General features: G+C 43.5%; 1 protein-coding gene across 1 annotated transcript in view; it reads right to left on the bottom strand.

Annotated features, from left to right (window-relative positions):
• The window catches only part of LOC122928207, a 157,605-nt gene that overhangs the window by 42,361 nt on the left and 92,840 nt on the right, over window positions 1–22,404 (bottom strand). The window contains exons 7-9 of the mRNA XM_044280806.1: window positions 4,685–4,775; window positions 2,342–2,437; window positions 837–927 (exon numbers count right to left, since the gene is read on the bottom strand). Of these exons, the coding sequence (XP_044136741.1) occupies window positions 837–927; window positions 2,342–2,437; window positions 4,685–4,775 (278 nt within the window). The remainder of the gene's footprint in view (window positions 1–836; window positions 928–2,341; window positions 2,438–4,684; window positions 4,776–22,404) is intronic.

Genomic DNA, 22,404 nt, shown 5'->3' with positions numbered 1-22,404 from the left:
CATTGGCAGAAAAGGCTTAAATTTTTATGTCAGTATCATAATTGGACCATCAGTGATTGGCAAAGGATTGCCTTCTCCGATGAAAGAAACATAAGAGAAATATCAGAGAACAAACACCTTGCAACCATTGGTGACAGAACACAAGCTGGTGGTGTCAGTTTTATGGTCTGGGGAATCTATACATGCTGACTGTCTTCCCTGGTGCCGAAGGGATCTTCCAGCAAGACAGTGTGATGTTTCAGATGGCAAATAATGTCCAACATTGATTAGAAGAGCATGGCCAAGTCTTCCAAGTACTTCCTTGGCCCCCTAATTCCCCAGACTTCAACCCAATTGAGCGTCTGTGAGACCAACTCAATCGCTGTATTCACTCTGTTGATCCTCCCACATGCACTCTCCAGCAGCTGTGGGATGCACTGCAGTCAACGTGGCTTCAGATACGTGTGACAACCTACAGGACCTTATTCAGTCACATCCAGCCTGTCTAGCTCCTGTCTGTGCTGCACACAGTGTTTATTCTGGATATTATCTGGTGGTCATAATAACGTGACTCAGCTGTGTAGATTATATAAGTGTGAGTCAGTAACATTATTAAGTCATTATACAGTACATGATGAAATTAAAGGTGGATATGTACAGGACAGTTGAGGTGTGCTATCCTGGTGGGCCCAGTGTTATCTCATTCAACAGTGAAACCAAATAGGTAAACTTTTTGTGACAAGACTGAGTGTATTCTACAAGATCAAGACCTAATATTAACAAAATATCCCAGTATACCCCAGACCAAATAGAAGTGCTGTATGTATATGACTGAAACCTTTAAATGTTGAATATACCTGTATGTAAAGGGAGATAAATCATTTCTTTTCCATTTAACCACAATGCCACTGCTGTCACCCGTGAAAAGTAACAGTAATTTCTTTCCAGCTGAAAAAAAAAAGAATAATATTAAGTTGGTGTATTTGGCTGCTTGCATATCTTCTATTTCACTACAAAGTGACTGTGGACTCATAGCCACCTCTCCATAAGGTTCATCACTTTAAAATATTTACTGAGATACATCTATTTGTGCACTGTGAATCCCAAAAGTGTGGTATAAGAAGGAGATCTTACTGGCAGTCCTGGTTAGGTTGCCGGGAGATGGGCTAGAGATTCTTTGCTGAGCAGGCCTCAAAGAAGGATGTGCATGAATAAGCTCCTCATAACTAGTCCTAGTCCAGGGAACATTCATCCCCGATATTGAAAGCTGCCAAAAGAGCAACAGAACTGAGAGACTACTTCTGAGAGAACGAGAACAGACATTTACAGATGGTTGAGAACCAGGTAAAGGCTTTGCTTTGACTGAGACAGTAAGGTGTTTATGGCTATAGACGTTACTGCTTTTGGACGGGGATAATTGCCTCCAGTGTCCACCACATTTCTGAGATGGACTGGCTATCCGGATCTAAATTCTGCATTGTAAAAGTGTTAACGAGAATGGAATTGCACACCTGTGATTTTTTAGGAAGATTGCAAACTGTACCTAGAGATAGAGAGAGAGACTCAGGGAAGATTACTACCATTACTGCCATCTCCTACATACAACCTTTCCTGGTGCAGTTGCCAAATGTAGTTCACAAATGATATGTAAACAGAGCCTTAAAAATATATGACTAGAATACCCCTTTAAGGCTCGATTCACACATAACTTTTTACAGCCTTTTTCTTGGCCTTTTCATTTGTGTCAAACATGCTGCCACCAGATATTTATAACTTTAAAGTTTATAGCAAATTATTGAAAAGTCTACATAAACAGGGTTTTTATTGTGGCATTTTGGTAGTGATTTGGGGTTTGTGGCTATTTTTTTAAAATGCAGCATGATCTAGGTATAACTTTTTTTTTTGCAGTTTTTGCATAGGCTTCACTTTAGGACTTGAAAAAATGCCTCAAATTGCTTGTAGAAAAAAAAAAAAACTTTTAAAAGGCCTAATTAAAGCTAAGTCTACACGACGACATTTGTCGCGCGACAATTTTTATAACGGCAGTGAGGTGGATTTTAATGCGACTGTCGCGTCGAAGTCGCAGCATGTCGCATGTTGCAGTGTGACACCATAGACTGCCATTATAAAAATTGTTGCGCGACATTGGTGCAGCAAAATGAAAAATGTTGCAGTGTAGTTGTGCCATGTCGCACGACTTATTGTCGCGCGACAAATGTCGTCGTGTAGAGCTAGCCTAAATGCTGAGAAAATAGTGTGTGAAAAACGCCTAAAGCAAGCACAAACTTGACATGCCACTGTTATTGCCACATACATCTGATTCCTAAGACTATCTCACATTAATTGAAAAGTCCACACTTACTGTATGACAGACATTCTATGGGATGTTTTGCATGCAGTTTTGTGACACAACCTGCATTGTGGAACTTCCATACAATCACCTGGTTCCTTGTTGAGCCTAAACATTAAAATAAAACATTATAATTTCCTCAAAACTCATCTAGTACATCCCCATATCTTCTACTGGTGTTGTTTGGGGTAAATACACTTCACAGAATGTAAATTATCAGAGAATGCTCTGGGGACATTGAATTGGTAAAAAACTATTGAGATCTCTTTGAGGCCTGCAGACTTGGAAAATATGCAAACTGCTTTGAAAAAGAGAACATACAATAACTCCAAGAATAAAAATTCAACAGGGGAGATTTATCAAGCTGGTGTAAAGTAGCTCATAGCAACTAATCAGATTCCACCAAAGGAGCTCTGAAAAATGAAAGGTGGAATCTCGGTGGTTGCTATGGGCAAAAAGGACAGTTTTCCTTTATACCAGTTTTGATAAATCTGCCCCATTGTGTTTGTATTAAAGTATACTAAATATTAGTATTTTATAGTCATGTGAAACAGTAAGGATTCTTTATGTAAAGATTTTTATTTTATAATATGGAAATATCAATGTTTGATCTTCATATATAAAAGATAAAGATGGGGCAACTGAACAAAATTAATTAATTTAACAATTTGTGAAGAAAACATTTGCAAAAATCTAAACAAAACCATGCAGTAGTTTGCAGTTGCAGTGTTTTTGCTGCAGTTCTGTGGAACTGTACTGCAAAAGTGATTTTGCACAATTTTGCTGAAACCCACTGGAAAATCCAAATGCAATTTTTGCCCTGGAAGCCTGGATTTCATGGAAATGTGCTGCTACTGTAGATGGAACAGTGTTATGTCCACTAGAGATGAGCGAATCCAATCCCACAAAGTGGAATTTGATCCGAATTTCATGATAAATACGATTCTCTTCGAAGCTGAATTTCCTCGTGCTTCATGTTAGCGAACCGATTTAACCAGAAATAGTGTAAAAAAATTAAAGGGTTTCTACCACTTAGGTGTCACATATTTGGCTGTCAGACACTAGCGATCCGCTAGTGTCTGCTCTGGCCAACCATCCTAATATAATTGCTTTTGGGGCGGTGGTTTGGCTAAAAAAACTACTTTTATTAATATGCTAATGAGCCTCTAGGTGCTATGGGGGCGTCATTAGCACCTAGAGGCTCCGTCTACCTTTAGAAACTGCCGCCCCCAGCGCGTCCCTCCAGCCCGCCCATCTCTTCCTGAATGCGATCCTCGTATGTATTCTGCGCATGCGCAGTAAATGTCTGACAGCTTCCTGCTCAGACATCTCCACTGCGCCTGTTCCTCGGAGCACTATGGCGTCATCGCGCAGGCGCAGTGGAGATGTCTGAGCAAGGAAGCGGTCAGACATTCACTGCGCATGCGCAGAATACATACGAGGATCGCATTCAGGAGGAGATGGGCGGGCTGGAGGGACGCGCTCGGCGGCGGCAGTTTCTGAAGGTAGACGGAGCCTCTAGGTGCTAATGACGCCCCCATAGCACCTAGAGGCTCATTAGCATATTAATAAAAGTAGTTTTTTTAGCCAAACCACCGCCCCAAAAGCAATTATATTAGGATGGTTGGCCAGAGCAGACACTAGCGGATCGCTAGTGTCTGACAGCCAAATATGTGACACCGAAGTGGTAGAAACCCTTTAAATAAAAATATATACTTACCTCCATTTGCTCGCACCACCAACCGCCATCTTAATTAAAGATCTCGGCCGAAATCCCGTGCATGGTGACGTATGACGTCACCACGCCGGCCTGAAGATGTAATCTCACGCCGCACTAGAATTAGCTCCAGATCTTTAAGCAAAATAGTGGCAGCTAGGTCGTCGCAAGCAAATGGAGGTTGATCACATTTTACTTTTAATGTTAATTTTACACAGTTTTTATACTCCGGTGCCGCAATCATGTTTAAACGCGGCATCCGAGGGGTACAATGATGGGGGTGGCACTATCGCAGCGCAATTTTTTCTAAAATTCATCGAATCAGCCGAATCGAACTTTTCAAAAATTCGCTCATTTCTAAAATCCACCTTATGTTCTTCTCAACACAAAAATGCGACCCCTGATCACTGGCAAAGGCAGGTCACTGCTGTGACCAGTGATTGGCTGAGCTGTCGCATTTTCTGTGCCGAGAGGGACCAGGAAATAAAGACCAGTAGGGTTAGCCACATCCATTTTAAAAACAACATTTCTAGTCTTCAAATAGAACAATCTAACAATGTATTGGGGGTGGGTGGGTGGAATCATTTTATCTCATGAGGTGCTATTAGCTACTTTTCATGTGTAGCTCACCAACTCACCAATCACATGATTTGTCTCAGGAAGGCATGTTAATTTTTTTATTTGTAGACTCTCATCATAGCCTTGGAATGTATCCACAAAATTGGAAATCTAAGAAAAAAAAGGTTGACTGTTAGCAGGATCTCCACAGTATCTTCTGAGAATCCATGCTATATTTAACCACTTCCAGGCAAGGCCCCACACTCACCCCTTCCTAACACAAACCTTTGTGAATCTGACGCATCACTTTATGTGATAATAACTTTGGAACACTTTCACCAAACATTTGGAGAAATTCACAATTTTATAAATTTGAATCACTCTGCTTTTAAGACAGATAATGATACCTCATAAAATAGTTATTAATTAACATTCAACATACGAGTATTTTTCACCCTATAAGATGCACCTGCCTATAAGACACACCTAAGTAAATAAGAAAAATTATATATTTTTCATCAGACCTCAGCTCAGACCCCCAGTGTTAATTGTATCTCAGAACAGACCCCCTGTCACGGCGGACAAGATATCAGATACACAGATAAATAAACCAACAAGTATCTAGGCGAGAAGCTGGGGATAAGGTCACCTCCTAGAAAATCCCTGACAGTACCCCCCCTTCTACGGGTGACCTCCAGACACCCCAGACCAACCTTATCCGAGTGGGATCTGTGAAAAGCCCTCACCAGTCGGCTGGCACTGACATCCAGCGCCGGAACCCACATCCTCTCCTCAGGGCCGTATCCCCTCCAGTGTACCAGGTACTGAAGGGAACCCCGAAGAACTCTAGAGTCGAGAACCCTGGAGATATCGAACTCCAAATTTTATCCTCATGGATCCTCCAACCGAAACGCTACTGAATTGATCACTGCAGATATTTTGTACGGACCAATAAATCTTGGACCCAGTTTCCAAGATGGCACTCTCAGTTTAATATTTTTAGTGGACAACCACACCAGATCACCCACACACAGGTCAGGACCAGTCTTGGCATTAGGCATACTAGTTAATGATATAAAGTGAGCCATTTTACTAAAACGTCTATCTAACCGTACTGCCAAAGACATAGAATTCTCCAAAGAATCTGGGTACTCATGAAAAACAAGGGCATCTTTCAATCTCTCAGATAACCCCTGACAAAACTGATTACGTAACGCGGGGTCATTCCACTCGGTAGCCCATCTCCTAAACTCAACGCATTAAGCCTCTGCAGTATGTTCACCCTGTAATAAATTACGCAATTTAGATTCTGCCATCGAGACCCGATCTGGGTCATCATAAATTAATCCCAGGGCCTTGAAAAATTCTTCCACCGACCGGAGGGTCCGAGAACCGTGCGGCAGAGAAAAGGCCCAGGATTGCGCGTCCCCTTTAAGCAGAGAAATGATTATACCAACCCTCTGACTTTCATCACCTGACGATGATGGACGCAGTCGAAAGTACAACTTGCATGACTCCCTAAAGCAAATAAAGTAATCCGTACCCCCTGCAAATCTATCAGGAAGAGCGACTTTAGGCTCCCCACAAATTTGACCTGCACCTGATGCCAGAGCATTCTGACACCGTGTGACCGAACTACGCAGATCCGCAACCTCTAGGGATAATCCCTGCATGCGGTCAACTAGCGCATCAATTGACGCCATCACAAAACCGCTGAGTAATGGCAGTCAAAGCATTGGCGGGTTATAATGTCACGGCGGACAGGATATCAGATACAGATAAATAAACCAACAAGTATCTAGGCGAGAAGCTGGGGATAAGGTCACCTCCTAGCAAATCCCTAACAGCTCTCCCTATACTGCTATGCCCACATTCAGACCCTTAAGGTGGGAATAATGTGTCCTCGTGCCTGGGCTGAAAATACCCTAGAATCCCTGAGATGGTGAAAGGGCAATAGGGGCAGCCTGTTCCCTCAGAACCTGGAGGGGACAGATGTAACTCAAACAGCCTAGACAGCAAACAACAAGAAATCAGAAACCAACTTATCTTATCTGAGCAGGAACAGCCAATCCTTCCTTCCTTGCTTTCAAAGCCAGACAGAAGCTATAACCCGCACAGAACACTGGGAGTGAGAGTAATTTAAACCAACGATCCCACCCAGTGCACCTGAAGGGAGATGGATCTAGCACGACTCCAAAACAAAACAAAAACTAAACACGTGCTGCTAATCTGGCAGACCTCCGCACATAGTCAGAGCAGGGCATGACACCCTAGGAGAGAAATAGGTCTCTATCCACCTCTATGTATGACTGCTCTTTAAAGCGAGTATTCACAAAATCAGACCACACAGAGATCACTAGACCTGGGACATATTGGGTAATCTAGATACCTATAGATTTACCCTAAATTGTCGGTGTATCAACCTCCACCAGAATTTCATTTTGAGCCTTTGCACTTTGAGCCAACACCTCACTCCAATATCCTATCAGATGATAGAAGTGATTTGTACTCAATAACAAAATAAAGTGACAAAGCTACCCCAAGTATTTTCTTTTAGCATAAATAGTAAAAGTTATGTTTTATCCCAAAAAGGGTGACTAAAGGGCCAATTTTTGGGTTATCAATCCTCTCCGTATGTTTTTGTCAAAATCCCCATGGGCTTCACCCTCTAGGGACCCTATTTTGCCAGTTCTTTCCTACAATGGAAACCCCCAAAATGTAACCAAATTTTGTAAACTACTTGGTGACCCAAGACATTTTTAGGAGGTTTAGTGAGCACTTTGACCCAACAGAAGAACTTATACCTTGGCTGTGAAAATGGAAAAAAAAAAAATTTTGCACGAGAAAATGTTGCTTTAGGCCCAATTTCCCCCCTTCCCCACAAGGGATAACAGGAGATTATCATCCCACAATTTGCTACAAATTTTTTCCTGAATACAGCAAAATGCCAGGGCTTAGAAGTGAAGGAGCGGCATCTGGTATTTCTGACATATAATTCGCTGAAATGGTTTTTAAGAGCCATAACTTTATTTTTTTGTTGACTGAGCAGTTTTAGGGCTAATTTATTTGTTTTTTTTATTGGCACCATTCTGGGGGTACATTTGGCTTTCTAATTGCTTTTTATCTCAATTTTGGGAGGCGAGGTGGGCAAAAGTTTAGATTCTGTCAGTGTTTTTATTATTTTTATGGGGTTCATGTGATTATATATATATATATATATATATATGATAATTTTATTCTGCAGGTTGATACAATTATGGCAATACCAAATTTTTGATTTTTTTATGTTTTACTACTAAAATCTGTTTTATTTTACATTGCCATATATTAGCATCTATAACATTTTTATTTGTATACCAACATAAAAGTCTGAGAGCTTGCCTTTTGCAGGACAGACAATACTATTTATCGATACCATTTTGGGGTACATACGACTTTTTGATTGTTTAAAATTATGTTTTTTGGAGGTGAGGGGACTAAAAAATTCTTGTTTTGGCATCATTATTTATGGTATTCACCTGATATCTTTAAAAAGTCGGTCATTTTGGATGCAGCGATTCCAAATACAGTGCCTTAGAAAAGTACTCACCCCCCTTGACTTTTTTCACATTTTGTTACATAACAGCCATAAGTTCAATGTTTTGTTAATCTGAATTTTATGTCATGGGTCAGAACACAAAAGTCTAAGTTGGTGAACTGAAATGAGAAAAAGATATAAATAAAACGATTGTTTATAAATAGAAAACTGGCATGTGTGTATGTTAGGAAGCCCATTAAAAGCTTTGGTGCAACCAATTACCTTCAGAAGTCACATCATTAGTGAAATGATGTCCACCTGTGTGCAATCACATGATCTGTCATTACATATACAGACCTTTTTTGAAAGGCCCCAGAAACTGCAACACCTAAGCAAGAGGCATCACTAACTAACTAAACACTTCCATGAAGACCAAGGAACTCTCCAAACAAGTAAGGGACAATGTTGTTGAGAAGTACAAGTCAGGGTTAGGTCATAAATAAAAATATCAAAATATTTGATGATCCCCAGTAGCACAATCTATCAAAACCAAATGCAAAGAACATGGTAGAACAGCTAAATCCCAAAATGTATGGAGGTGCTCTGGTCTGATGAGACTAAAATTGAACTACCGTATTTTTCGCTTTATAAGACGCACCTGTTTATAAGACGCACCCAGGTCTTTGAGGAGGAAAATGAGAAAAATAATATTTTTAACCAAGGTGTGATTTTGGTGGGTTTTGAACTAATGGTGGTCTGTGGATGACACTGTTATGGAGAGCATCTGTGGATGAAGCACTGTTATGAGGATCTGTGGATGACACTTATGTGATTATACCCCCATCATCCTAAGAATACACTGATGTACTGTAGGTACTGTACATTGGTGTATTCTCAAGGATGAGAGGAGTTATAGTCAAATTAAATATAAACACTATCTAGGGACTGTTCTTTAATTGGCATGTGTTTTTATTAAATATGACTATAACCCCCCTCATCCATAGGAATCCACTCATATACTGCAGTACATGCGTAGATTCCTATGGATGAGAGGGGTTATAGTCATATTTAATATAAACACATACCAATTACAGAAATTAGGAATCCACTCATATACTGCAGTACCTGGGTGGATACCTATGGATGGGGGGGGGGGGGGGGTTGTAGTCATATATGACACATTTACAGTAAATTTTATATTGCCCTGAGCTCCACTCTCCCGGGGACTGGGTACACAAAACCGCTGTACACAGCAGGAGCAAAGCTGGTACAACAGGAAATTGGAAGGAAGCTGATGGAGGTGAGGGCAGCACCACTGCGCTCACCACTAATCAGCAGGACTAAAGAAGTGCAGGCTGGCGGCAGCTGAGCGCATTCATTGAAGCTGCCAGCCTGCTCAACGGTTTACTGTAATATCTCTTCAACTTCATTCACCTTCCCCTGGTACCGAGATTTCAGAGACTTCCTCTTCTGTTTTACCTCTTCTACCTCTTGAAACAGTAATTCTTGGCTTGTCTCCTGCCTTTTGACAATGTCCACTTCTTGTATGAATTCAGGAAGGAAGCTCAGGACTTGCAGCTGGCTGCACAGCATCTTCTGCTTTCTGCGCCGCTCCATGGAATAATCCACCAGGACTTTGGCTGGGATCTTGCCATCACCTTCTTCTTTACACTGCACATCCAGACAAGTAGTTCGGGAGCAGGAAGCAGTGACAGGATGATGGAGGGCTTTTGGATTCCCTCTCGAACCTCCCTTGTCTGGACGTGCGGCGTAAAGAAGAAGGTGATGGCAACAGCCAGTCCTGGTGGATGATTCCATGGAGCGACGCAGAAAGCAGAAGATGCTGTGCAGCCAGCTGCAAGTCCTGCACTTCTTTCCTGAATTTATACAAGAAGCGGACAGTGTCAAAAGGGAGGAGACAAGCCCAGAGTTACTGACTCAAGAGGTAGAAGAGGTAAAACAGAAGTAGAAGTCTCTGAAATCTCCGTACCAGGAGAAAATTCAGTTCAGTTTACTATAATAGCGGGTGGGCTGGCAGGAGCGGAGCACAGTAAGTGAAGCCGCCAGCCCGTCCATCCCTGGTGCAGTCTTGTTGAGGAAGCGCGGGCTAGCGGCAGAAGCATTTAGTGAAGCCGCCAGCTCGCCCAACAGTTTAATGGCAGGCTCAGGAGCTGTTAGTGAGAGCTCCTGAGCCACCTAATTTTCATTCTATTAGTTTTATAAGACGCAGTGACTTTTCACCTCCACTTTGGAGGGGAAAAAAGTGTGTCTTATAAAATGAAAAATAAGGTATTTGGCCATCAAAGAAAAACGCTATGTCAGGCGCAAACCCAACACATCACATCACCCAAAGAACACCATCCCCACAGTGAAAAATGGTGGTGGCAGTGTCATGCTGTGGGGATGTTTTTCAGCAGCCGGGACTGGGAAACTGGTCAGAGTTTAGGGAAATATGGATGTTGCTTTAATACAGGGATATTCTTGAGCAAAACCTGTCCCACTCTGTGCGTGATTTGAGGCTAGGACGGAGGTTCACCTTCCAGCAGGACAATGACCCCAAACACACTGCTAAAGCAACACTTGAGCTTTTTAATTGGAAACATGTAAATGTGTTGGAATGGCCTAGTCAAAGCCCAGTTCTCAATCCAATAGAAAATCTGTGGTCAGACTTAAAGGGAACCTGTCACCGGCTTTTAACCATAAGAATCCTCGGCATCCTGAGATAGTTCTTCCCCACCCTAATCATCCTATTTTATTTTTTTTTAAACACCTCCAACTACTTATTTTACAGTCCACTTCTGCTTTTTTTCACGTTATGTAAATTAAATGCTTACCTCATCACTTCCCATTCCTAATGCCACCTCCCATTATAAGAGTGACAGAATCTAAAGATCCTACCCTCCTCCCGAACTCACGTCCCAAATCCTGCGCATGTGCAGAACCAGTCAACCCACTCACTGATGAAAAGAAATCTAGAATATTTGCGATTATGAAGATTTTGCACTATATTCTAGATCTTTGCAAATTCTCAAAGTGCTGATATTCGCGATAAAAATTTGTGATTATAATATTCGCAATCAACACTGCTCCTCATCTCACACTGATCATATAATGTATACTTCCAGACTTGGAAGAGAAGGGGTGGAGATGAGCAATCATAGAGGGTGTGTCTTATTCATTTGTAGTTATGGCTGCACTACAAGAGTCAGAGAAAGCTGGACTCATCTCTGAAACATGGAAGAGACAGGACTCATCTAAGGTGCATTTACATATATGGTGGGAACATTTAGTTTAGGTTTTTCTCTGAACTGATTTAGTTCAGAATTGATTTTAATATTATTATTAATGTATTGAAAAGTATTTATAGAAAAGTGAGTGGATAAATAGGCTTAGAAAGTGATGACAGGTTTCCTTTAAAGATTGCTGTTCACAAGCAAAAACCATCCAACTTGAAGGAGCTGGAGCAGTTTTGCAAAGAGGAATGGGCAAAAAAAATCCCAGTGGTAAGATGTGGCAAGCTCATAGAGACTTATCCAAAGTGACTTGGAGCTGTCATTGCCGCAAAAGGTGGCTCTACAAAGTATTGACTTTAGGGGGGGTGAATAGTTATGCACATTGACTTTTTCTGTTATTTTGTCCTAATTGATGTTTGCTTCACAATAAATAAATAAAACATCTTCAAAGTTGTGGGCATGTTCTGCAATTAAATGATGCAAATCCTCAAAAAATCCATGTTAATTCTAGGTTGTGAGGCACCAAAATACAAAACAAGTCAAGAGGCGGGAAGGGAATACTTTTGCAAGGCACTGTATGCATATTTTTTTCCTTAGTTTTACACAATAAGAACATTTTTGTGTCACCATTTGCTTAGACCCAATTTTATTTAATTTTTTTTCCATTTTTCTGGTCATGGTCATGTCCAAGGGCTCATTTTTTGTGGGATGAGGTAAAATTTTCATTGGTACCATTATGGGGTACATATCAGTTTTCAATATTATGTTTTTGGGGAGGTGAGGGGACTAAAATTTGCTGTTATGGCACAGATTTAAAACTTTTTTTTTTACAGCATTCATCTGATTAGTATGCAAAAAAAGAGTTGAAGAGTAGCACACAAACAAATAGGCGGTGCAATACCTAAAAAAGACCAAGGACCAAGGTCTTACTAGATATACCAAAAAAAGAAAGCAAGGCAGAAAACTGGTATCCGTGTCAAGCAGTGGGTAATTTATTACGCATGTGATAGCAACTTTTCAGCTCACTCCATGGAGCCTTTGTCAAGCCATAGTACACAGTGCAAAATCAGGTGCTTAAATAGCATACATAATTAACATGGTGGTTACATGATTAAGTGTCAATATCCTTAAAACAATTTTAAAATCCATGATTCAAAAGTGATTTGAACAAAGTATACATATTTTTTTTTTATCAAACATATCCAAACGATCGCATATAAAGTGCAATGTGCTAATATTACATAAATGAATATATGTGTTACAATCCATATCATAAAATACCCTTCATTAACAAACATCCAATCACAGGTGTACATAATTGTGCTTATTAAAAACAAATAGCTCATTATCCAAGGTTCTCACATGTAGCTTGAGACGGCAGGACCTGATCGGCGTCAAAGAAACCATATACTGCGCAGGCGTGGAGTACTTCTCATCCTGCGAGATTAACATATCGCATAGAGGACATCCGAAACCACAACCAAGATGGCGACCTAGTAATAGATATCAACTGAGCATGCTCAAGCCCATAAGAAGGTGGATGCAATATTCCGATCACATGATCCTGTCACATGACCGCCATTTAAAACAGAGCAGTTCATTCCACAATATTAGCTTTGAAAAGAAAAAACAGGCTACAATATAAATCGGGCTAATAGCATCCCGCCATCATCACCCACTATAATCGCCCTCATAGCCTTATATATCAATAATTCATCAGTTATAGGTGATGTATTGGCCATGTATATTACGTCATGGCACACGCACCATACCATTCATGGCCACATACTTATCCAGGGGGCACAAAGTCACCCCCCAAGGGTCACCTGGCTAGGGACAATGTACCCTATTGGGAAAAGGGGATGTCAGTGTCACTATTACGTGACCCTGCATCTTAATCCCTCTCCTGGACCACTCTGTCACACCATCCATCCTCACAAGGCTATATAATAAATTATAGGTTCAGTAGACGCAGTCCCATCACCCCCATAAAAAAGGGCAATGCATACTGTGTATACGACCCCAATTACCAACAAAATATATGTGGTCTATTCCTGATTGTGGCATCCCATTGCCTATTGCAATTAGATGTATAAAAAGCAAAAAAAGAAACTAAAATTATAATTATCCATATCAGCCTGTCCGGTCCTGCGGTCTTGTAGCTTCCAAGGAGGCAATCCATTGATATCAACATTTGTATATCCATCTGTATAAAAACCGAATAAACTGGTAAAATAGATCATAATGTTGCACATGTAAAAAACCATATACAAGAGAATAGAGGAGAGAAATCCACAGAAGACGTAAAGGGGGGGAGGGAGGGAGGGAAGAACGGAAAAGAAGGAAAGACATTCATGTTACCTTGTATTCAACATTAAGGCCTCTGGGTTTGAGAGTCTGTAAATAGGGTTGAGCGAATCTGAACTGTAGGAATTCTGGACCCCGGACCCGAACCTGAACATTTCAGTAAAAGTTTGGGTTCGGGTTCGGTGTTCAGCGCTTTCTGAAAGGCTGCAGAGCAGCCAATGAACAAGCGGTTAACTGTCTGACCTTAGAAGCCATCACAGCCATACCTACTAATGGCATGGCTGTGATTGGCCAGAGCAGCGTGTTACCCAGGCTCTATATAAGCTTGAGTCACGTAGAGCTGCACGTCACTCTGCTGTTACAAGTGTAGGGAGAGGATGGTGCTGGACTGGTGATTTCAGGGAGAGAATAGGAGAAACTCTACATAGAAATAGTTGTGTGGGTGCAGGATACAATCGTGTAATGTGGTGCCGGAAGCGTACTCGGTCTCCCATCAGCCGCAGACCTGCTGCTTAGCTTCGGGAGCAAGGATCTGTGTTTGACCTCATTCCCAGGGCGGCTTTGCTAGCTGGGAGGCTCCCTGCTCCTAGGTCTGCCTTGAGCGCCGAGCTGATCACTCGGTGCTCGGCTGGTCGGTCTGTCAGTCATGTGATGCTGGCCACGTCACATGATCCTCACTTCCCACTATAAATACAGGCAGCCAGCTGGCCACAGGTTGCCTGTTAATTTAGGTTTCTGGCAGTAGTTGGATACGTGTACACTTACCTGATCCTGTTCCCTGACGATCCTTTGCCTGCTCCTCCTGTACTGCGCATCTTTCCTGGTATTTTGACCTCGGCTTCCACCTGACTATCCTTTGCGGACTCCTTTGGTACTTCTTGACTCTCCTGGTATTTATGACCCCGGCTTCTCCTGACCATTCTTTGCTTATCCCTCTGTACTGCGCTGTCCTCTTGGTTTTGACCCGGTCCGTTATCCGTTATTTGTCTTGTCTGTATCCTAAGTTAGGGACTGCCATCCAGTTGTCCTCTGTCATCAGGACTCGTGAGGCAAGTAGGTCAGGGGTGAGGGTGGAGCACAGTGGTCACTATCCTCCCCCCTGTGTGTGTGTGTACGTGACCATTACAGATTAACAGGCCCAATAACCACTGTATAATGAATCCTCTGGTGACCCTGACTGACCATGTCTCTAATCTGACGCAGATGGTGCAGGAGCTAGGGGGAAAACTCAGTTCTTTTAAGTTAGGGCAAGGTTCTTCCACTCCTCAGGCCTCCAGTCCACATTTTGAGCCCCAGATTAAGCTCCCAGAACCCTTTTCTGGAGACCGGAAGAAGTTTCTCTCTTTTAAGGAGAGTTGCAGACTTACTTCCGATTGCGCCCTGTGTCCTCTGCCCCCGAGAGTCAATGTGTGGGCATTATCATTTCCCGACTGGGTGATTTCCAGGACTGGGCGTTTTCTTTACCTGCTGGCGCCAGTTGTTTAACTTCTGTAGAGGGGTTCTTTCAGGCCCTGGGTACCCTCTATGATGAACCAGACAGGGCTCTAGTAGCCGAGACGGCTCTAAAGGCACTGTTTCAGGGCAATCTACCTGCAGAGGATTATTGCACCCAATTCAGAAGGTGGTGTGTCCCCTCAGGATGGAACGAACCAGCCCTGAAGAGTCAGTTCAGGTCAGGTCTGTCTGATACTTTAAAGGATCTTCTGGTCAGTTATCAACTTCCAGAGACCTTAGAGGAGATGATGACCCTTGTTGTCCGACTTGACCGACCGGTTAGAGAGAGACGACAGGAACAACAGTTCTTTTCCCAGATGGTGGTCCAGCCAGAGACCTATCCTAGAGACAATGCTGAGGTCTCCACCGAGGAACCCATGCAGGTTGGCATGACCCGAGGGAATCTTTGCCGCAGACGTGGAGAATGCTTTTACTGTGGAGATCCTGACCATTGGATCAACCAGTGTCCTAAGAAGAACCTCTCTGTTAAGTCTCCTAAGGCAAGGTAACCTAAAGACCAGGTACACCCTGATTTTTCAAAATGTAAGCTTTTAGTACCCATTACGATTTCTCTGGGGGTAGAAAAATGGCCGGGTAAGGGCTTTATTGATTCTGGCTCAGCGGCCAGCTGTATTGACTCTGAGTACGCTGTAAGATTGGGTATTCCAATGTTTGCTTTACCAACTCCTATCCGTGTCATGGCTATTGATGCTACTCCTCTTATTGGTGGTACGGTGAGCTCATGTACCTCAGAGATTTCTCTAACCGTGGGTGTGTGCCACTCAGAGAGATGTTCCCTTTTAGTCCTGGAGAACCTACTGGTTGAGGTGGTACTAGGGTTGCCTTGGCTCTGACTACATAACCGCACTATAGATTGGTCCAAGGGGGAGTTGGTGAGATGGAGGCCTAAGTGTGACTCGTGCTTGTCCGTGGTACAGGCTGGGGTTTCAGTAAAGTCTGATACTTTACCCACTGTTGTTAGGGAATATTCTGATGTATTCTCATCACCAACCCCAGAGGTTCTACCCCCCCATAGACCTTATGATTGTACTATAGAGCTAGCAGAGAGGGCCAAGTTTCCTAAGGGGCGTATTTATAATCTTTCCGAACGCAAGGCCATGGAAGATTATATTAAGGAGAGCCTTGGTAAATGGCATATCAGACCTTCAGTCTCTCCTATGGGAGCGGGGTTTTTCTTAGTTAAGAAAAAAGATGGTGGTTTTAGGCCATGTATCGATTACCGGAGATTAAATAAAATCACTCCAGAATAGATACTCCCTCCCATTGATTCCGGATTTATTTAACCAGGTTCTGGGGGCAACCTGGTTTTCCAAGATTGACCTGAAAGGGGCCACAATCTAATCCGAATCAAGGAGGGAGACGAATGGAAGACGGCGTTCAATACTCCGGCAGGACACTTTGAATATCAGGTGATGCCTTTTTGACTCAGCAATGCCCCAGCTGTGTTCCAAAACTTTATGAATGGCATTCTTAGGGAGTTCTTAGGTAAATTTGTTATTGTCTATCTTGACGACATTTTGATATTCTCTCCTGACTTCAAATCCCATGTATCTCATGTTAAACAAGTATTAGAGGTGTTGAGGGAGAATCAGCTATCCGCTAAGCAAGAGAAATGTGTCTTTGGTGTACAGGAGATTCTGTTTCTAGGGCATGTTCTGACTCCTCATGCCTTCAAGATGGATCCTGGTAAGGTACTAGCAATTAAGGAATGTGTAAGATCTTCATTCTTAAAGGCCTTACAACAGTTCTTAGGTTTCGCCAATTACTATCGTAAATTTATTATGAATTTTTCTGTAATTGCTTAACCGTTGACCGACCTTACTAAGAAAGGGGCGGATTTGGAGAACTGTTCTACTGAGGCCATTTCTTCATTTGAAAAAAATTAAAAAAGGCATTCAGTAGCGCTCCCATTCTGATCCAGCCTGATCAGGAGAGACATTTTATTGTGGAGGTGGATGCGTCCGATGACTGCGCAGGAGCAGTCCTTTCACAAGGTCCTGCTAGCCTCACTAACCTGAGACCATGTGCCTTCTTCTCCAGGAAATTCTCTCCCACGGAGAGAAACTACAACATAGGGAATAGGGAGCTGCTGGACATTAAATTGGCATTTGAGGACGTGGAGGCATTTTCTGGAGGGGGCAAGGCATTGTGTAACTGTTGTCACTGACCATAAAAGCATTATGTTTCTCGAGTCTGCTAAGAGGTTGAATCCCCGTCAAGCCAGATGGGCTCTGTTTTTTACTCATTTTGATTTTTCCATTACGTTCAGGCCGGGAAGTAAAAATGTGAAGGCGGACGCATTATCTCGGAGCTTCCATGCTTTTCAACCTACTGAGGTACCACCTGAATCCATCCTACCAGCAAAAATCTTCATAGCAGCTCTAACCCAGGATATCTCGGCTCGCATTAGGTCTGAACAACATCTGGCACTGGTATCCACCCCAACAGATAAGTTGTTTGTTCCCGTACAATTTCGTCTCCAGCTGTTGGGTGAGTGTCACGATTCTGCCTTTTGTGGACATCCGGGTGTTGAGGGCACTAAGGATCTGGTTTCTAGATTTTATTGGTGGCCCATTCTAACTAGAGATGTTAAGTCCTACGTGTCAGCCTGTGAGGTTTGTGCCAGATCCAAGACACCTAGGACTCGCCCTGATGGTAACCTACGACCCCTACCCATTCCCAGTAGACCCTGGTCCCATATCTCGATGGACTTTATAACTGACCTACCGCTGGCGGAGGGTAGGACTGTAGTTTGGGTAGTGGTCGATAGGTTTAGCAAGATGGTCCATTTCATTCCCCTGTCTAAACTCCCGAATGCCAAAACCCTGGCGTCTATTTTTGTGAAAGAAATTATTTGATTGCATGGTATCCCGGAAAATATTGTTTCTGACAGGGGTGTGCAGTTTGTGTCCAAATTCTGGAGGGCCTTTTGTCAAAGATGTATAATTTCATTGTCTTTTTCTTCCGCCTACCATCCTGAGAGTGATGGGCAGACTGAACGCCTTAATCAGTCTGTGGAACAATTCTTGAGGTCGTATGTTGCTGATGACCAGCAATTATGCGTCAAATTCCTTCCGTTGGCTGAATTTGCTTTGAATAACCGTGTCAATTCTTCTGCTGGGGTTTCACCTTTCTTTTGTAACCATGGTTTCCATCCCTGTTTTCATTCTGGGTCATCCGTCTCCTCCTCTAACCCTGAGGCGGATAGGCTCTCCTCTGAACTGTGCACAGTTTGGGCCCGGGTTCAATCGAACTTCGAAAAGGCTCAAAGTTCTCAGAAACTCAAGGCCGATAGGAGACGTTCAAGGGGGGTGAACTTTCAGGTTGGGGATAAGGTATGGTTGTCCCGCAAGAATCTCTCTCTTAAGGTAGATTCTAAAAAGTTTGCTCCTCGTTTTATTGGACCATATAAGATCACAGAGGTGATTAACCAGGTATCATTTAGGTTGGAGCTGCCCGAGTCATTCCACATTCATAATGTGTTCCATAAATCTCTACTTAAAAAATATTTTGAACCGGTAGTACCATTGAAAGCCTTGCCTCTGCCGGTTCTTGTTAATGATGCTGTCGAGTATGTGGTGTCTAAAATTGTGGATGTCAGGAAGGTGCGTAATTCCTTGCAGTACCTGATTCACTGGAAGCGGTATGGACCTGAAGAGAAATCTTGGGTACCTGCCAGGGAGGTTCATGCTCCTAGACTTGTTCGAAAATTTCATTTAGAACACCCTGAAAGACCATCGCCTGAAGTCTTGGGTCCGGTGGCCCCTCGTAAAAGGGGGGGTACTGTAACGGGGTGTCGAAGGCGCACTCGGTCTCCCATCAGCCGCAGACCTGCTGCTTAGCTTCAGGAGCGAGGATCTGTGTTTCACCTCGTTCCCAGGGCGGCTTTGCTAGCTGGGAGGCTCCCTGCTCCTAGGTCTGCCTTGAGCGCCGAGCTGATCACTCGGTGCTCGACTGGTCGGTCTGTCGGTCATGTGACACTGGCCACGTCACATGACCCTCACTACCCACTATAAATACAGGCAGCCTGCTGGCCACAGGTTGCCTGTTAATTTAGGTTCCTGCAGTTGTTGGATATCTGTACACTTACCTGATCCTGTTCCCTGACGATCCTTTGCCTGCTCCTCCTGTACTGCACATCCTTCCTGGTATTTTGACCTCGGCTTCCACCTGACTATTCTTTGCGGACTCCTTTGGTACTTCTCGACTCTCCTGTTATTTATGACCCCGGCTTTTCCTGAACATTCTTTGCTTATCCCTCTGTACTGCGTTGTCCTCTTGGTTTTGACCCGGTCCGTTCACTATCCGTTATTTGTCTTGTCTGTCCTTCCCGCACGTATCCTAAGTTAGGGACTGCCGTCCAGTTGTCCCCTGTCATCAGGACGTGAGGCAAGTAGCACACTTTTGGCGTTCTCACCTTGCTGCTGCTCGCCTGTCAGCGCTGCAGCATAACTTCGGCCTTCCCGCTCACCGCCTCATATGCGACGTGCCCACAAGGTGGAACTCCACCTTGCACATGCTGGCCAGACTGTGCGAGCAGCATCAGGCAATAGTGGAGTTTCAGCTGCAGCACACATGGGTAAGTCGCTTGGCGGAACAGCACCACTTCATCACCAATGACTGGGCCTCCATGCGAGACCTGTGTTCCTTGCTGCGCTGTTTCGAGTACTCCACCAACATGGCCAGTGCCGATAACGCCGTTTTCAGCGTTATTATCCCACTTCTATGACTCCTTGAAAAAACGCTCCTGGTGATGATGGAAGAGGATGTGGCACAGGAGGAGGAGGAGGAAGAGCGATCATTTCGTAGGGTTTATGGCCAGTCATTCCCAAGTGGCTCCGAGGGTGGGTTCTTGCACCCACAAACCCAAGGTACACAATTGTCCAGCCAGGGCACAGTTCTGGAGGATGACGAGGTGGAGGATGAGGAGATGGAGGAACCAAGTTCACAGCAGGGTGGCACCCAGACCAGCTCATGGCCATCACTGGTGCGTGGATGGGGGGATACAGAGGACACAGACGATACACCTCCCACAGAGGACAGCTTTTCATTGCCTCTCGGTAGCCTGGGACACATGCTGCAGTGTCTCCACAACGACCGCCGAGTTGCCCACGTTCTAACTTGTGCTAATTACTGGGTGGCCACTCTGCTGGATCCCCGTTACAAGGACAAGGTACAATCCTTAATTCCCTCACTGGAGCGTGATCGTATGATGCGCGAGTACAAGCACGAGCTGGTAGACGCGCTGCTGGTGGCATTCCCATCTGACAGCGGAGGCACAGTGGAAGCACAAGACGAAGGCAGAGGACAAGGAAGAGGTCGCCAATGCAGCTGGGGCACCGCCAGCACCTCAGAAGGCAGGGTTAGCATGGCCGAAATGTGGAAAAGCTTTGTCAGCACACCACAACAACCAGCACCACCAGCTGATATGGAACGTCTTAGCAGGAGGCAGCATTTCACCAACATGATGGAGCAGTATGTGTGCACACGCCTACACGTACTGAATGACCGGTCTGCCCCCTTCAATTTCTGGGTCTCCAAATTGGGCACATGGCCTGAGCTTGCCCTTTACGCCTTGGAGGTGCTGGCATGCCCTGCAGCCAGTGTATTATCTGAACTTGTGTTTAGCACGGCAGGGGGCGTCATCACAGACAAGCAGCACAATTGCTCATGTTTGTATTTTGGATATTTCACACTCTTTTGGAGTGTACCCTAATAAAAAAATAAAAAATTAAAACCAAAAACCAGTGTTGGCTACCTCGTCATCCTCCACTGCCGCTTCCACCTACACCGCTACGTCCACCGCCTCCTCAAACTCCTACTCCATTTGGAACTCCACCTCATAAATCAATTTTTGTATTTTTTATTTGTACGTATTTTATATCATTTCACTACTTTGACATTTACATTTTCTGGTGAAATTCACCAATTTTTGGGTGTTATGTACCACTGGTATACCTAGTAGACAGCAATTAGAAATTCAACAGTACTTGACGTGTGATTCTGCGTTTGTAATTTATTTGTTATCATGTCTGTGGGGAAACCACTTGGGATGTCAAAAAAAATATATAATTTGTCAGTTAAATTTTTTTGGTGAAATTCACAAATTTTTGCGTGTAATATACCCCTCCTCTACCTAGTTGACAGCTTAATAAATTTCAATTATTTTTCTGTTACATTCTTGGGTTGACATTATACAATTTTAGACATGAATAAACAATTTAATATATTATTCAGTAATTAATGCACGCCACATCCTTTCATTCAATGCTTAAACTTTGAAGTTTTCACACTTTTACACTTTAATAATTTCTCCCATATTTCAACTCTATAATTTTAAATTCGAAAAAATGAATCCTCCCTTGGATGTGGTCTCTCTTTCTCACGCTCCCTCTCTGGCCTGGAACCTTGATTCCCCGCCACCCGTGATCACCATGGTAGGCGCATAAAAGAACATCTAAAGTTGATAGAGCAGATATCAAATTGGATTGTGAACATCACGGGGACGTGCGACATGGTGGGGCAGTAAGTGTGCACACGCCTACACGAACTGACTGACAGGCGTCAGCCCCTGCAACTTCTGGGTCTCCAAATTGGGCACATGGCCTGAGCTTGCCCTTTACCCCTTGGAGGTGCTGGCCTGCCCTGCAGCCAGTGTATTGTCTGAACGTGTGTTTAGCATGACTGGAGAGGGTTATCAAAGGTTATATTTCCCAATGTTTTGGGGTGTACCCTAATTTAAAAAAAGTACAAATACATTTAAAACCAAAAAGAAGTGTAGGCTACCTCCTCCTCAACTTCCACCTACACCGCCACATCCACCGCCTACTCCATATGGACCTGGTCCTCCTAGATCAAGATTATTATTTTTTATTTTTGCGTATTTATGTTATTTTAAGTAATTTCCCTATCCACATTTGTTTGCAGAGCACTTGCCATGCTCTTAACCACATTTTAACGACATTTGCAGCCCTCTAGCACTTTCCATGACATTTTTACAGCTATTTTAGTGCTTAGAAGTTCGGGTCCCTATTGACTTCAATGGGGTATGGGTTCGGTGCAAGTTCGGGTCCAGAACTCAAATTTTTTTCTCAAGTTCGGCCGAGCCCGTCGAACCCGAACATCCAGGTGTCCGCTCAACTCTATCTGTAACTAGAAAATCCAATATAGCTCTTTAAACGCATAATCCCCTTCTGGACAAAGGTACTAATATTCTAAATTTTAAATC

Source organism: Bufo gargarizans, chromosome 2 (assembly GCF_014858855.1).
Source record: "Bufo gargarizans isolate SCDJY-AF-19 chromosome 2, ASM1485885v1, whole genome shotgun sequence".
NCBI lineage: Eukaryota > Metazoa > Chordata > Amphibia > Anura > Bufonidae > Bufo > Bufo gargarizans.
This window is presented reverse-complemented; position numbering and strand designations above follow the sequence as displayed.